The sequence below is a fragment of the Lissotriton helveticus genome, chromosome 3_1, assembly GCF_964261635.1.
Source record: "Lissotriton helveticus chromosome 3_1, aLisHel1.1, whole genome shotgun sequence".
NCBI lineage: Eukaryota > Metazoa > Chordata > Amphibia > Caudata > Salamandridae > Lissotriton > Lissotriton helveticus.
The window spans coordinates 1,313,919,302-1,313,934,724 of record NC_136061.1 but is presented as its reverse complement, the minus strand read 5'-3'; the positions used below and the strand labels follow the sequence as shown (position 1 = coordinate 1,313,934,724).

The 15,423-nt window shown below is 50.0% G+C and overlaps 1 protein-coding gene across 6 annotated transcripts in view; it reads right to left on the bottom strand.

Moving 5' to 3' along the window:
• Nucleotides 1-15,423, bottom strand: part of PRDM10 (PR/SET domain 10) — a 1,331,210-nt gene that overhangs the window by 1,130,291 nt on the left and 185,496 nt on the right. For all 6 annotated transcript variants that reach the window (XM_078681965.1, XM_078681964.1, XM_078681969.1 and 3 more), the window contains one exon: nt 5,101-5,265. In XM_078681965.1, coding sequence (XP_078538091.1) covers nt 5,101-5,265 — 165 coding nt within the window. The remainder of the gene's footprint in view (nt 1-5,100; nt 5,266-15,423) is intronic.

The following is a 15,423-nucleotide window of genomic DNA, read 5'->3' as shown; positions in this document are numbered from 1 at the left end:
CAACTCCTCTCCACTTATGGTTTGAAAAGTACCTGCTTCTGTATTCCAGGACTCCAGCAATTTTAAGGCAACAATACAAATGTGAAGATAACTTTGGTGATTAATGTTCTTTATTAAGAGAGATCTGAGGTTTGTCTAGTGGTAGTTTTGACGCTTGGTAAGGTAGCCACAGTGGGGTAACATGCCTGCCGCAAAGAATGTGTACCACGCAGATCACAAAATGCATATCATGTAAATAGGTCAGTGAGTTACTGCTTTTGTCTGAGAGATTCTTTTGGTATTTGCAGTTTATAAGTTAAAATCCTAACATTGAACAGTGAGCTATTAAACATCATCAAAGAGCTGCATGAAAACTTCATGGTATAGATTAGAACGTTATGACTTTTCCCCAGTCTTTCATTATCCTAATGTTGGAAAATGGGTTCATTAGGATATACATCAATTCTGATTATTAAAGAGAACCCCCCAACCATGGTGTTATGTTTTAAATTCTGAGTTTGTGCTTCTTTAGTGTTGCAAAGCCATCATGTGCCCTGGGCACTCCCCAGTGTTTTGCTGACTGGTACTGGTGGTGCCTTACTCTGACTGACGCTGGCCTCTGCCTGAAGAGGCACAGGGCCAGTGCTATTCTGAAAGAGACACTTAAAGATACTGTGAAAACACCCTACATACACTAGGGTGCACTATGGGTCAGGGTACCCCTATGATTGGCATGACCTCTCCTATAAGGCCCTAGTACATAATAGGGCAGGGGGATTAGAACTACCTTTTAGTCCCTAGAATATAATAGGGCATGGCAGTTTAGAGGCCAGCAGCCCTTTTTGCATTTGCATGTGTGCACTGCTGAAGCCTGAGGTCAGTTTAAAAGTAGCCCTGTGTTGTAGGACTGCTTTTAAAATGCAAATTGTGCCAAACTCGACTTTTGGGTTTGGGGAACTTATAAATTGATCAACTGCAATGCTGGGGCAAAATTAAGCGAAGGGGAAAAATGTTTTCCACTTAACTATGGCTGTAACATATTTGCCACATAATACATCATCTGCTGCATAATCTAACGATATGACCCAAAACAATTTTGTAGCTCAAACTGATCAAAAATTACTGAAAGAAATGTGATTTATGTTGCTGTGAAGTGTAGGGCCCTTTACAAAGGTTGCCTGGTCACCTTTCCCACTGCTACATTTGTATGTTACACATGTACTAATGAGGCAAAAGCTTTGCAGAGGCTGTTAGTATGTATAAGTATGTCAAAATAATAAAGTATCATAAAATGCACTGCATTACGCTGCAGTCTTTTTATTGTTGCATCATTTAGTCAACACTGCAACATAATTTTGGCCTCCATTGCTGCATAACTCCGGTGGTCCGAAAGCAGGCTGCAAGTGTTTGTGCATGAAGCAGAGACCATGAAGTTGCAAACTTAGGGGCTGATTACGATGGCAGGTGGACTTCAGTCCGTCCGCTATCGAATCGGGGAATTGGACTGCTGGCCTCCAAGGTGGCGGCACTACGATAGGCATTACAATGCGACCGCCACTATGACGTGCACAGTGCCTATCTTTTACATTGCAGCAGGTGTTGCTGGCTGCATCATATGCCGCAATGTAAAAATAGACATTTTACATGGCAGGCACAATGCGGTGCCTGCCACATGGTGCAGTGATATGTAGGGGGGCTTCTTAGATGCCCCCCAGGTCCCATGTCTGGGGGCTGGGGGGAAAGGGGCCTGCTACAGGCCTCCAATGTCCCTTTCCGCCAATTTTTCCATGGCGGGTGAACCGCCATGGATAGGCTGGGGGGTAAGTGGTATCATAATCCCTACTGTAGTGCCTGGTAGGCACCACCAGCATTGTAGGAACCACAAGCCCCTTCGCCGCACTGGCGGGCTCAAGGAGCCAGTCGAGTGCGTGGCGGTTGGTCTTTCTGACCGCCAGGGAACCACCCGCCATTGTAATATGGTTGGTGGTGATGCAATCACCGATGGCGGTGAGACCACCACTGACGGGGTGACGTGGCGGTCCCACCTCCATTATAATCACCCCCTAAGTTTGGTGTGCATGCAAATACTACATTGCCAACCCCATGTAAGTTGCACCACTACTGCTGAAAAAGGCCAATGAAGGTACCAATGGGTGCGGTGGACTGGCCTCCAGGATCTTGTGACCTCAGTGTCACTGTCGATCTAGGGTGTGCTTCTTCATATGCCTGCTCGCAAGACTGGAGGTGAACTGCAGTATGGATTGTGGTGGACAGGCCTTCAAGGTTAACTCACACTTGCCACCCTTAGGGTCCACCTGCCAGTGCTAAGACATGAGGGCTTCCAAGGTCTATCGGGCCTTCTAAAGTGTAGCATCGGAATGATCTCTGTCAGGAGTGTGGTCTGGTGGACTGGTCATGAAGGCTGAAAATGGTGCTCCAGTTCTGAATTCAGAAGCTCTGGCCAGAGTGCCACATCCTCTCCCACACTGAACACCATACTGCCCCACTGAGAGAAACGTGCACTGCCTTCAGCTACAACTCAATTGTGCTACGACTAAATTCAAACTATGCACTAGACAACAGTAAAATGCTGCCTGAAAAAAAATGAATAACACCCTAGAAAAAGCAAACACTCATAAGGAATGCAAGAATAAGCAAATCATGTGAAATGTATTCAGGAGCAACATGGTTACATTAACAGTTTAAAACTCATTATTCAGAAGTCAGTAAGTGATTTTGCCTGAAAAATTCAGGACATGGCTACAGGATCAATGTCCATTTGTTATATCCTTTGAAAATGTAAGCAGTTTGGTTTAAAAAAGACCACATCCCCGGACACAGAGCCGCAGTACACATTTTATAAGCTAAAATAATTAAAACAGTTGAAAATTATCATATTAAATATTTCCACTCAATCCATCAACCAGGTATTTCAGTCCCTTTAGGAATGGTTCCCCACCCTGGAAAAACAATGTTGTTCAAAGAAAGAAGAAAGAAAGAAAGTAGCACTTTCACTGGCAAACTCTGTAAAGTGGCGCTAACGTGTGTGGCTGGAAGCCTGTAAATAACAATCTGGCCTGTCTGCTGACCACTCTTTATTACTTTATTTCGGTATTTCAAAAGGAGAGGCAAGAGAGAGTATGTAAGAGCTCTTGAAATCAGAACTTAAGGAGGATCGAGACCGAAAGAGATGGAGAAATAAAGAGACAGAGGGGAGGAGGGCAGCTGCCAGAGGCAGGACAGGAGAAGTTGACACTGTCCTTGCCTTCTCCCAGGTTATGAAGGAAAAGAGACGGAGTTTTTTTCCCTTCTCTGCCCTTCTCAGACCGCTGAGCCTTCCTGCAGCATAACAAAGGGCAGAGGGCGGGCGGCCTCTTTGACTTGCAGGCAGGTCAAGTACAGGGCTATTAGGTAGCGCTTTTGCGCGCTAATGGCCCTGCGAATGACAGAAGGCAGAGGGGAAATTCTTTTGTCCCCTCGCCCCCCCACCTTTGTCCCCCGTGTCCCCCCCACTCCAAAATCTGGGGGGGATATGTCCCCCGCGTCCCCCACACTTCCTACGCCCATGGGTCAGCGCGACCACATGTAAAAGTTTCATAACGTTGATTGAATGCGCTGCTTGCGGAGTGCTGGCTGGGCGCAGAGGGATGATTAACAAGGCAAAACTGGAAGGCAGGACGAGCAGAACGTAACTTCTATGAGCCATAAAAAGAGTATTGTGCAGAGCAGGACACATGCAACCGGCTACGGCACGGGCACATACACACCTCTCAAGGGCCCCTTTCCTCCTGGAATACAGTCATGTTGCGCACATGCTGGTGCAAGCTGGCTTTTCAGCCGAGAGCTTTGAATCAACTTCTCTTGAAAAAGGAGCGGAGGAGGATGTTAGCAGTCCCATACCTAAGCAAAACTGCCCCGAAGGTGTGGCTGTAATTGTTGCAACAGGTGTCGTGGCAAGCTGTGCATGGACCCCCTTAACACCAGTAATTACTATCTTTTATTACACAATCCGGAGACGAGGGGTGGGCGGGGGAGATCTTTTCCAAGTTTTTATGAAGTGCCCTGGCATCTTCGATCCACCGCTGGCTGACACTTGCATCTGTAAACAAGCGGCACTTCAACGGATCGCAAAATCGATCCAATTGTAAAAAAAAAAAAAAAAGGCCCGCAGTGGTGCGCGCGCGCCACTGAGAGCATATGTTTTGAATTATCGCGGCTGTCAAGCCGCGATAATTCAAAACATATAGCCTCTGGTGTGTGTAACAGACACCAATAGGCCATAGGGGAAGCTACGTGACCGCCTATGGCCTATTGCGTGTTCTGTTTAAAAACAGCACGCACCCGAAGGCCAATGAAATTGGACCTTGGAAATCCACACGCACGAGCTATGTGGAATCCAAGGTCCATTTTCAAAACGCCGGGATTAGGACTCTGGGCTGCGCGACACTGCTGCGCAATGTACGCTAGGCCCGAGCCCTATAAACCAATAGCAGATGAATTGGTTAACATCATCAGGTCATGTGAAACTGTGGGAAACAGGAGAGCAAGACTGCACAATTCTGTCTGCACAAAGATCTTTTTGGGAGAAACGTCGCAGTGGTGAGTGCAGGTGTGTGTGTGGGGGGAAAAAGAGTGAGTGAATGAAAAATACTGCCCTGGTACCCTAAAAAACTTTGATTAGGGGGTCCGTGTAGTATAGTTAAAAAAGGTTACAAGAGAAGGCCTCTTGATCTAATTATCAGAGGAGTGAGTACCGAGTGTCGTCATCTCAGACCTCTATTCTTCATTTTTTTCCCCACATTTTGCATGGTCCTGATGAAACGCCAAAGGATCCACTAGGGACCGCTTATAGGCGTGAAACATCTCGACTTAATGGATCTACCTTCCACTATCACTACCACTTAGACAAAGCAGAAGGAAAATACTCGCTCCTCTGATAACTAGATCAAGAGGCCTTCTCTTGTAACCTTTTTTAACCATATACACAGTATTAATATAAATCCTGAATGGAATTCCTACACAAAGCGATGCGGGAGGCAGGCAGCTTCTTCTAAAGAGGCAATAAAACAATCTCTCTGGGTAATATTGTTTCCAGTCATACAAATGCTGTACTTAACATACCTGTGAACCCTCCACAGGGTGTATGTAAACCAAAGTATGCTCTGATGTGTCCACCGACGTGTAGGAGGTGCCATCTGATGTGTACACAACCTGTTGAGGAGGACGATCCTGGCTGTCACTATACACAATTTGTGCTACTGTCCCATCTTCTGAGTCGAAGTGCACCTGAAAAACAACAAATTCTAGTTACGTACACATAATACATTTTCACAAAATATATATTTGTGGTATTTAAAACATTATCATTACATTCATACTCATAGAAACCAAGTTCAAAAACACAACAGCCTGTGAAACATGCAAACCAATCAGTACTATCATAATTTACAAATACAGAAGATGTTGGAATCAAGGATATAACCTATCCTCAAAATAGCTATGTTCATTACAAAATATCCAATCATATTATCAATTTTACACACTTGAACAAAAAGCACATTATGTCCCAACAAGAATTTACACATTTTCTAATTTCTAATTGTATTCAATATGATTGCAGCTAAGTAATCACACAATCAAAATAGAACTTCCACACTCACGCACTCTTTAATTCACAACTTATTTCGACCTTTCACAAAGTACGTCAGGTAAAGGAGTTGAGGTTGAGTTAGTACGAGGGTATATAAGATTATGTAAAGGTATTATTATATGTTTTTAATGCCATGTCTTTTCAGATTTTGTGGCGTAGCTAGTCACTTTTAGATTCAACCTCATTTTCGCTTTACTTTTTTAAAAAATATTACATTTTTTAAAATAGTTGATTTTCTGTACTGTTGTATGATGTGTGTGTGTGATGGTACGTATGTAGATGTGTGTGGACAATAGAGAAGTGTGTGATGGTGCTGTATGGATGTATGATCATGAATGTGTTGTGTCTGATGGTGGGAGTGTGGGTGTATAGTGGTGGCAGTGAGGACGTGTGAACATATGTGATGGTGGGTGTGAGGCGATATAATGAGAGATGAACAAGTTACTTACCTTAGGTGACAATGTATCTGGTAGAGACAAATATTAGTTGTAGATTCCTTACCTTTTGAATTCCCGCAGGCGTCAGTCTGGATCCAGAGATTTTTCCTCAGCAGTACCCCTGTGCGTTAGGTGGTGTCAGTCGGCTCAGCGTCGCGGGCGCCGGAATGACGTCCCTGGACCTACATAGATGCCGCCCATGCGCACTGATGTCAGTTCTTAACATGACTTTCCATGCCAGAAGCACAGAGCCTTGGAAGACACTGACCACTGGTAAGTCAAAACTAGGACTCTGTTGGGAAGTCCCTATCCCTAGAAATCAGTTCGCAGAGCGGGGAGGATGGGTGGGGCGGTAAAGAATCCACAAGTAATATATGTCTCTACCAGATACATCACTACCGAAGGTAAGTGACTTGTTCATGTGATAGAGACTTTTAGCTGTAGATTCTTTACCTTTTGAATAGATATCCCAGCAATACCACCCTGGAGGGTCTGCAGACCAAGATCACACCAGGAAGGTGTCCTGGAGGACCGAAAGGGCAAAGAACTCATCCTTCCTGACTTGGCTGTCCAGGCAGTAGAGTCTGGTAAACGTATGCAGGGATGCCCACATTGCCACCTGACAGAATTCAGGGAGTGGAACTCCACATGCTAATGCAGTGGCTGCAGCTGTTGCTCTAGTGGAGTGAGCACGCAACTCCATAGGAAGTTCCTTGGAGCTTAGAACTAAGGGTACAAATAAAATCTCATCCTATTACAGTAAAAAGGACAAAGCGGGGCGTGGCTAAGATGGCGACGGAGTAGGACGTGCTTCTAGTCCCCTCCGGCGCCGGGCCCTACAAAGCTTTGTCCAGCGTTAGCCCCAGGCGTCCCCCTGGGGCTTTTGGCCGCTCTGGAGCCTTCGTGGTGAGGTGGCCGGCTGTGGAGCGAATCCAGACGATGCCTGAGCCCGTGTTCGCGGGACCGGAACCGGCGGCGGTGCCCGAGGCCTGTGCGGCGCTGCGAGCTGTGGCGCCAGACGGCAGTGCGGGGGAGTTCTGGTGGTGTTCGGCGGACGGTGGCAGGTGGCAGCACCTGGACATTGCTGTAGGGCGCTGCGTGGGCCTGGCAACGGCGTGGAAGAGCCCGGTTGACGCCGTGACCCTGAGCCCTGGGAGGAGGCGGGGCTTATCGCCCGCGAACAACTGGTGCTACAGTGCGGCCGGCGGTCTACTCTAGGCCGGGGATTGAGGCCTAGTCCGGGAGGCGGTCTGCGCTGCTTCTGAGACCCGCGCCTCTACACAGCGGCCTGGACCGTGGATTGCAGCTGGGGAGGCCTCGGAGGGAGGACGATCGGCCCCCACAGTAGTGTGCAGAGGCAGGCGCGGGACGGAGCATACCGCGGCCTCCTGCTTGAACCCATGTGTGCCTGATCGGTTGGCCCGGTTGCTGGTGGCTGGGCTGTGGCACAGGGCAACGTGAGCACTTGGCCCCTCGGAGATAGGCACCGCTGCGGAAGGGAGCCGGTGCACGCTACAGGTGCACCGGTCGGTCGGGGGACCGGAGAAGAGACGCTGTGGCTGCTCGGGTAGGCATTGGGGCCCACCGGCGGAGAATCTACCTGGCAGCCGGGACCCCTGGAGGAGAGTCTTGACCAAAGGGCGGCTTTCGGGGCCTCGACCGGGCCTAGCGGCAGGCCTGAGTGACGGAGAACGGGCATCTCGATCTCCTCTCAAGCCCAGTGAGCCTGGCTTGCGCTGCGGGCCTCGGGCTGGGCTGCACTCGCTTCGCCGCCACGCGCCCAACTGCTTTGGCGTGCCCCACCTGTATATTGGAGCCTCGAGGAATATAGACCAGTGACACCTAGATCAACTTGGACATTGCGGTGCCGGGGGACGGCTGGTGACCGTTGAGCGGTATTCCCGCCTGGTCCTAGCGACGGGCTCTGGCGGGCTCCGCTCCCCTACGCGACGCTCTCTCGACCTGCCGCCGGCGGAGGACTGCGACGGCGATGGCCTCCTCACAACGCAAGGGGAAACCTGGTAAGGACGGGACAACTAAGAGCTCCCAGCCCCCGGCCTCCCCCGGCCCTAGTGCATCTCCTGGGAGACCAGATGATGAGGCCCCGGCCACTAAGGCCTTCATGACGGAACTCTTCACCTCCATCAAAGAAGATATCTCCGAGCTCCGAGCCCAGCTTGCTTCAGATCTCCGCGAGGTGCAAAGGGACGTCGACGGTCTTGGGGAGAGAGTGGCCACTCTGGAGGACCACGACCTCAGCATGGCCAATGATGTCCATCTCCTGCAACAGGACGTGCTCCGTCTCATAGAACAGAACATAGACCTGCAGGCCCACGCGGAAGACCTGGAGAATCGTTCCCGCCGGAACAACATCCGCATTCGGGCGGTACCTTGGGACGGAGAAGCGGGAGACCTCCGAGGATATGTGCAGGCGCTCTTTCTTCAAATCCTGGACGAGGAGGACATGCAAGAAATCAGAATGGATAGAGTCCATAGAGTGGGGCTGCCCAGGCGGAATGGAGGTACTCCTCCTGACATACTTGTATGCGTGTACGATTTCCAAATCAAGGAACGCATCCTTAGGAAGGCGCGGGACATTCCCTCCCTGCAATTCCGGGACCATCGTCCTCAGCTTTATCAGGACTTAGCAGCTACGACGCTCCAGAGGAGGCGCGAGTTCCGCCCGGTCACTGCCTACTTGCGTGAGCATAACATCTCCTACTCATGGGGCCACCCTTTCCGCATGATCTTCAGATGGCAGAATAGACTGGCACAGATTCGATCCCTTCGGGAAGCAAAGGAGCTCCTGGGGATTGAGGACGAGACCCCTGCACCTGACCGTCGCAGTCCTTCGCCACAGAGAAGACGCCGCTCCTCGTCTTGGCAAAGGGTGGGCCCAGAGACGAACCGCAGAAGGCCTGATCGCACGACTAGCCTACAGGAACGAGGGAACGCAGTGGCATCTGTGGCCTCTGCCACACTGACGTCGTCACAGCAGAGCTCTGGGCGGCCTGATCTTCGGGCAGCTGGCCTTGGTGCCGGAGGGGCACGCACACTCAGGTACCGGGGATATGTATGTACTTTTTGTGAAGACACCCCGATCTTCGGCCTTGGGAGATCCTATGTTGGGTCCCCATCCACGCCCCCTGGGACGTTTTGATCTGGGTATGTTTCATTCAGGACTCTGTTTGCTTTTGTCCTGGGTCATTGGGGAGTTGGGGTGGAGGGAGGGTGAGGGGAGGGGGGGGTAGTGGGGCGATTTGGTTGGGTAGGGTTTTTGGGTGGGGTTGGTGGTGGTGACGACGGGTGGCTGTTTGATATCAGAAAGTACTGTTTGCAGGTTATGTTCTCCTGGTCTTGGGTGACATTCGTCACTCCGTATAGTGCTCCGGCGAGCGGTTACCAGTTAGACTTTCTCCTTTGTGTCTGGAGGAGTTGGCCGCCGGAGGCTGGGAGCAAGGGCGGAGGGTGGTTTGGGAGAGACATGTCCCGGGGTGAGCTGGGAGGGACGCCTGAAGTGAGAAAGAGTTGGCGTTGTGTGATCTGGGGAGTTTGGGGACTTGTGGATCTAGCAACTATGAAGCGGGGGGACCTGACATTTCCTAATGCCTCTTAGCGTTGGCACTTGGAACGTGAAAGGCCTTAACTCCCCGCAGAAACGCCAAAAGCTATGGAAATATCTGCTGGATCATCATCTAGATGTCGTGGGCCTCCAGGAGACCCATCTAGCACGCAGGGACGAGCTCCGGCTCCGTCATAGGCAATATCCCCTCATCTATAGGTCCTCTGCTTCTACTAAACACAGGGGGGTGGCTCTTCTATTTCGGGCTTCCATTCAATTCCAGCCTTTAGGAGTGTGTTGTGACAAAGAAGGCAGGTGGTTGATGGTCAAAGGGGTGCTTTATGGACGTTTGTGTACATTTGTGGTAGTATATGTGCCCAATGCCCAGCAAAATAGCTTTCTCCAGGGCCTATTGGATAAGATGGGAGGCCTTATAGAGGGCCATCTGGTTGTCATGGGGGATTTTAATATGGTATGGGACCAAACTCTAGATAGCTCCCGAGCCCAGAGGACGGACTCTGGTATCTTCTCCGTCACGACTAAAGACAAGATGGGGGAGTTGGGACTCATAGATGGCTGGCGCGCAGTCCACACACAGACCAGGGACTATACATTTTTCTCCCACGTACACAACACCTATTCCCGCATAGATTATGTGTTTTTGAGCCAGGCGCTCAGAGGAGATGTCCGCGATGCTAAGATCTTCCCACTCTCTGTCTCGGCTCATAGCCTGTTGGTACTCCTGCTGCAATGGTCAGTGAGGGGGGATGGATATCGGAAGTGGTACTTCCCGGCGGCGCTTGTGCGGGATGACACCTCCTGTAAGGAACTCAGGAAAGCCATTAGGGAGTTCTTGACGCTTAACCCGAGCTCGGACACCTCCGTGTTCAACACCTGGGACGCCTGTAAGGCCTCCCTGAGGGGCACCTGCATAGGTCTTAATGCGGCCATTAATCGCTTGCAGAGGGTAGAACGAGAGAAATTGGAAGCTGAAATCGAGGGACTGGAACGGGCTCACAAACTGAACCCTTCTCGCGCGACACTTCGCCCACTGACGGCTGTCAGGGGGAAGCTGAAGGCGCATTACAACAATCGCTCTGAGTTTACCCTCCTACGATTGCGTCGAGGATCGTACGCTCAGGGGAATAAAGTGGGCCGACATCTGGCGCGACAACTTCGAGAGAAAAGGGAGAAGGAGTATGTAGGGGGGATCCAGGACTCGGGAGGCTCGGTGCATCACCGGGATGGGGATAAAGCGGATATCTTTGGCCAGTTCTATGCGGCACTTTATAAAGGTGACTCGCTCGACCCGAGTGCGCAAGACGCATTTCTGTCGGGCCTCTCCTTCCCGCAGGTTTCTGTTAGTAGTAACGAACAACTGACGGCTCCCTTCACTAGGGAAGAGGTGCTTGAGGAGATCAAGGCTCTGAAACCTAACAAGGCCCCTGGCCCGGATGGGTATACCGCCTATTTCTACCAGTCGTTTGCATCTGAGCTGGTCGATTGCCTGGTCTCTCTCTTCAACGAAATGGCTGCCGCTGGGGAGACCTCTGGCACTATGGCTGAGGCCATGATCACCGTGATCCCCAAACAGGGGAAGGATCCTTCCAGATGTGCCTCGTACCGCCCTATAGCCCTGTTGAATGTGGACGCTAAGTTGTATTCCTCTATCATCGCCCGCCGGCTGCGGGATCTGATGCCGGCCATTATACATCCGGATCAGTCCGGTTTCATTAAGGGTCAGCAAACCCATGACAACTTGCGGAGGGTGTTACATTTGATAGAGAAGGCTTCCAGATTCCGCATTCCGGCCGTGTCGGTGGGTCTGGATGCAGAAAAGGCATTCGACCGGGTCGACTGGGGATTCCTATTTCGCACGCTATCCGCCTTTGGATTTTCGCGCCAGTTCCTCACGATGATTCAGGCGAATTATAATCGTCCTACCTCAAGGGTGCTGATTAACGGCCATCGGTCTGCCAGCTTTCCTCATTCCAGAGGTACGAGACAGGGATGCCCCCTCTCCCCTCTCCTCTTTGCCCTGAGTATCGAACCCCTGGCGCTGGCGATACGGGAAAACGACCGAATCAAGGGCCTCCCCTTCACAGGGGAACAGCACAAAATATCCCTTTTTGCTGACGATGTCCTGTTGTCCTTAGGGGATCCAACTCAGTCCTTACCGCCTATTCACGAGGAGCTCTCCCGGTTCGAAGCAGTGGCGGGTTTCAGAGTCAACTTCGACAAGTCGCACATCCTGAACTTAACTCTGCCCCCTGCGGAAGTTGACAGGGTGCGCTTATTGACGACCCTGCAATGGGCTCCCACCTCCCTACTGTATCTGGGGGTGCGCCTAACACCTGCTGTAGGATCCCTATTTGCGGCCAACTTTCCCCCCCTGCTGGCTTCGATACGAAACGACCTGGATCGATGGAAGCCAAAATTCCTTTCGTGGCTTGGCAGGATACATGCTCTTAAAATGGTCCTCCTACCTACATTTCTATATCTTTTCCAGGCCCTCCCTATACCTATTGACATGGACTTCTTCCGCCACTTGCGGACGATGATGCTGAAATTTGTCTGGCAGGATGGCCGGGCTCGTATTCCCTTTACGACATTGCGCCGGCCGAGGGGGGAGGAAGGTGTTGGGCTCCCTGACACGCTTCTATACTATAAAGCTGCGCAGTTGCGGGTGATAGTGGAATGGTCCCAGCAGCTCTCAGAGAAACACTGGCTGCATATGGACAGGGCCGTGGCGGGGAGGTCGATCTGGGACCTGATCTGGAAGCCCAAAGTGGACCGACCGAAGAATGCTTACATTAGCACTCCCACTAGCACGGTTCTGAAGGTGTGGGACACGGTCACTGGCGACGACCGTTGCACCACGTTTCCGTCTCCCTTCACCCCCATCCATTTCAATCCGGCCTTTCCACCGGCCTTACAGGAGGGACCCTTTCGGAGGTGGCGAGAAGGGGGATGTAGGGCGCTTACGCATTTGTTTCACGGGAGAGTTCCCCTCACATTCCATAACTGCATGCGCGACTATGGACTCCCGGTCACTGAGCGCTTTCACCATGCCCAACTCCTTCACTGGGCGACATCGGCGAAACTGGGCGAGGCCACTACACGACCCCTTTCCCCTTTTGAGTCCTTTCTGCTCCGCACATCTGCGATGCGGGGGACAGTCTCCTAGATCGAGACATCTCTGATACAGAATGGAAGCACCTCTGGAGGGATATAGCTACGCATAACCACTCCGTGCGCCTCAGGGAAGCCCACTTGAAAACCATGTATGACTGGTATTTATACCCAGCCAAGCTCCACCGTATATTCCCTACTTCTTCGGATAGATGCTGGAGAGGTTGTGGCCTACTGGGGGACTTCCACCACATTTGGTGGGATTGCCCAATCATTCGCCCCTTCTGGACAGAGATACTCTCCCACACCAAGGAGATATTGGGGTATCCGATCTCGGATTCAGTGGCCCATGTACTGCTGGGTCTCCGAGATCCATTGTTGGAGCATCAGACTAAGGCAGACAAGCGCATTCAATGGCTATGTTTAGGGGCAGCTAAGCTTACGTTAGCGGCGGCGTGGAAGAAACCACATGCCCCGGCTATATCATTGTGGCACGCGAGACTGTGGGGGCTACTGAGCATGGAGAGAATGGCGGACATCTTCCTGGGCGATTTTAAGAACTTTTTATTCCGCTGGGGGCCTCTGGTCCGTTTCTTGTCATCTGGGCTGCCATCTGCGGTATGCCCGCCCACACTACGTGCACTACACCGGTTTCAAATATGACCTGTTTCAAACATGTCCAGAATGCATGACTATCCAGCTTAGTACGATGTGAGAGTGTTTGAGTCGTCACCACTGGGGGAGGGTGGAGGGTGGGGGGTGAGGGGGAAACCAGTTGGGTTCCGGTTTGTGTTAATTGTTGCGACAATGTTTGGCTCCTGGGGATTCAGGGCTTCTATATCGCTATGTACCCATCTTCTACTGCCCTCGGACTACTTATGAGCTTTGCCCTGCGAACTTTCGAGTGGGCACTAGACTTTCTGCTGGTCCTTGGTGCTGGGCCTTCTACCCTTCTCAGTCGCTTCCTGCTTTTATACTCCAATACTTATTTCAGCTTCCCCTGTGCGGGATTTGTGGCGGAATTGTCGCCTATTTAATTTTTCTTTGTTCCCTTTCTTTTCCCCTCCCCCTCTATTCTTTCTGGAAAAAAACTTTGAATAAAAACATATTTTACAAAAAAAAGGACAAAGCGACTATTGCAAGATCAAGCAGCCCAACTATTTTTGTCCACCAAGATCATAACAACTTCACAAGCACCAATCACACCCCGCCAAAGGTAACGTCTAGTCACTAAGTTAGTCTCCCCTAGATTGGACAACACAGATAGGAACCAGGAAAGCTATATACTTAGGGAGATTGAAAATATAGAGTGCTCTAATAGATATCTACCCCTGGCAGAAAATCTGGAGGAAGTACAGGAAGAGCAAATGAAAGAAATAGAGTGTAACAGACAACCCACAGCTAATAGGAGAGCAGCGGAGACACAAACACAGCCACTGGACACTCATACACTTGTTCTGGACCTTTGCTTAAAATTAAAAGCAGTGCAAGAGGTTTCGGTACTCAAAAGGATGATTGAGGCCTTAACAACACAATTATTTATAAACCCAGTAGCTTAGTCCAGTGCATCGAAGAATAGAGAACATACAGGGAGGAAACCTCATCATACCGAGGCAGAGAATACTCTAGCTAGAATGCCATCTAGAGCAGCACCAAAATACTCTTCCAATCAAGAAGCAAACCAGAGCAAACATATGACTTCTACATCCCATTTTCTATCTAACTCAGGGACTAATACTCATGACCATCCTGGATTGCCCCTCCGGCGACATCACGTGTCACATAAAAACACACACCCAGATGTCCAATCTACAAACAGGCCTGTACAAGCTACCCAAGGAAAGTTTGGGATGAATCCAAGATTTGGGTGGGTGAATAGGGGTTCCCAATGGATACAGGAACCTCATTTATTATCTCACCATGTGAACCTGGGGAAGTCAAACTCATAAACATCTTTTTGACAAATGTTCCCAGGCTTAAGCAGGGTACTAGAGAAGACAAGGACTCACTAATAAAGTACTGGATTAGCAATAACAATGCCTCTCTATAATCAGATCAGATATAAAAAATGCTGAACGGATCCGGCAAGAAGAGGGGGACGTGGACGATATAAAACTAACATACTCAAAAACTATCGCTAATAATCTAATAGCTATGAATTCCTTCTTTGATTCTAAAATTAGCTTCAGGCAGAATAAAACCTGCACAGATAGATGCAACACTGCCCTACAAGTCACGGAGGAGTCAAATCATCTAGAAGCCGTAAATTGACTGAATGAGCAGGCAAGATTGAATTCAACAGCGGGTGGTACATCGAGCTCGATAGTTAGGAACCAATGTGTAATAGAATTGGGTACCCAATATACATTGGATGTACATTGAGAGAGAAAAGATCTTGAAGGCAGTGAGGTAGGTAATATTTCTGAGCCAGAGGGACTTTACTGTATAATTATTCCTGACCGTTCATTCAACACGCCAACACACCCAAGGCCGGAATGTATGAAAATGGTCTCTTGGAATATAGCGGGACTCTAAAAAAAACGTAATGAACCAGATTGGCATGACTATATTGGCAATTTCGATCTTTGTCTCTTCCAGGAGTCTTGGTCGAGGGAGCCATTGTATAAAGTAGGTTATAGAACATTTAGTATAGAGGCCCACCA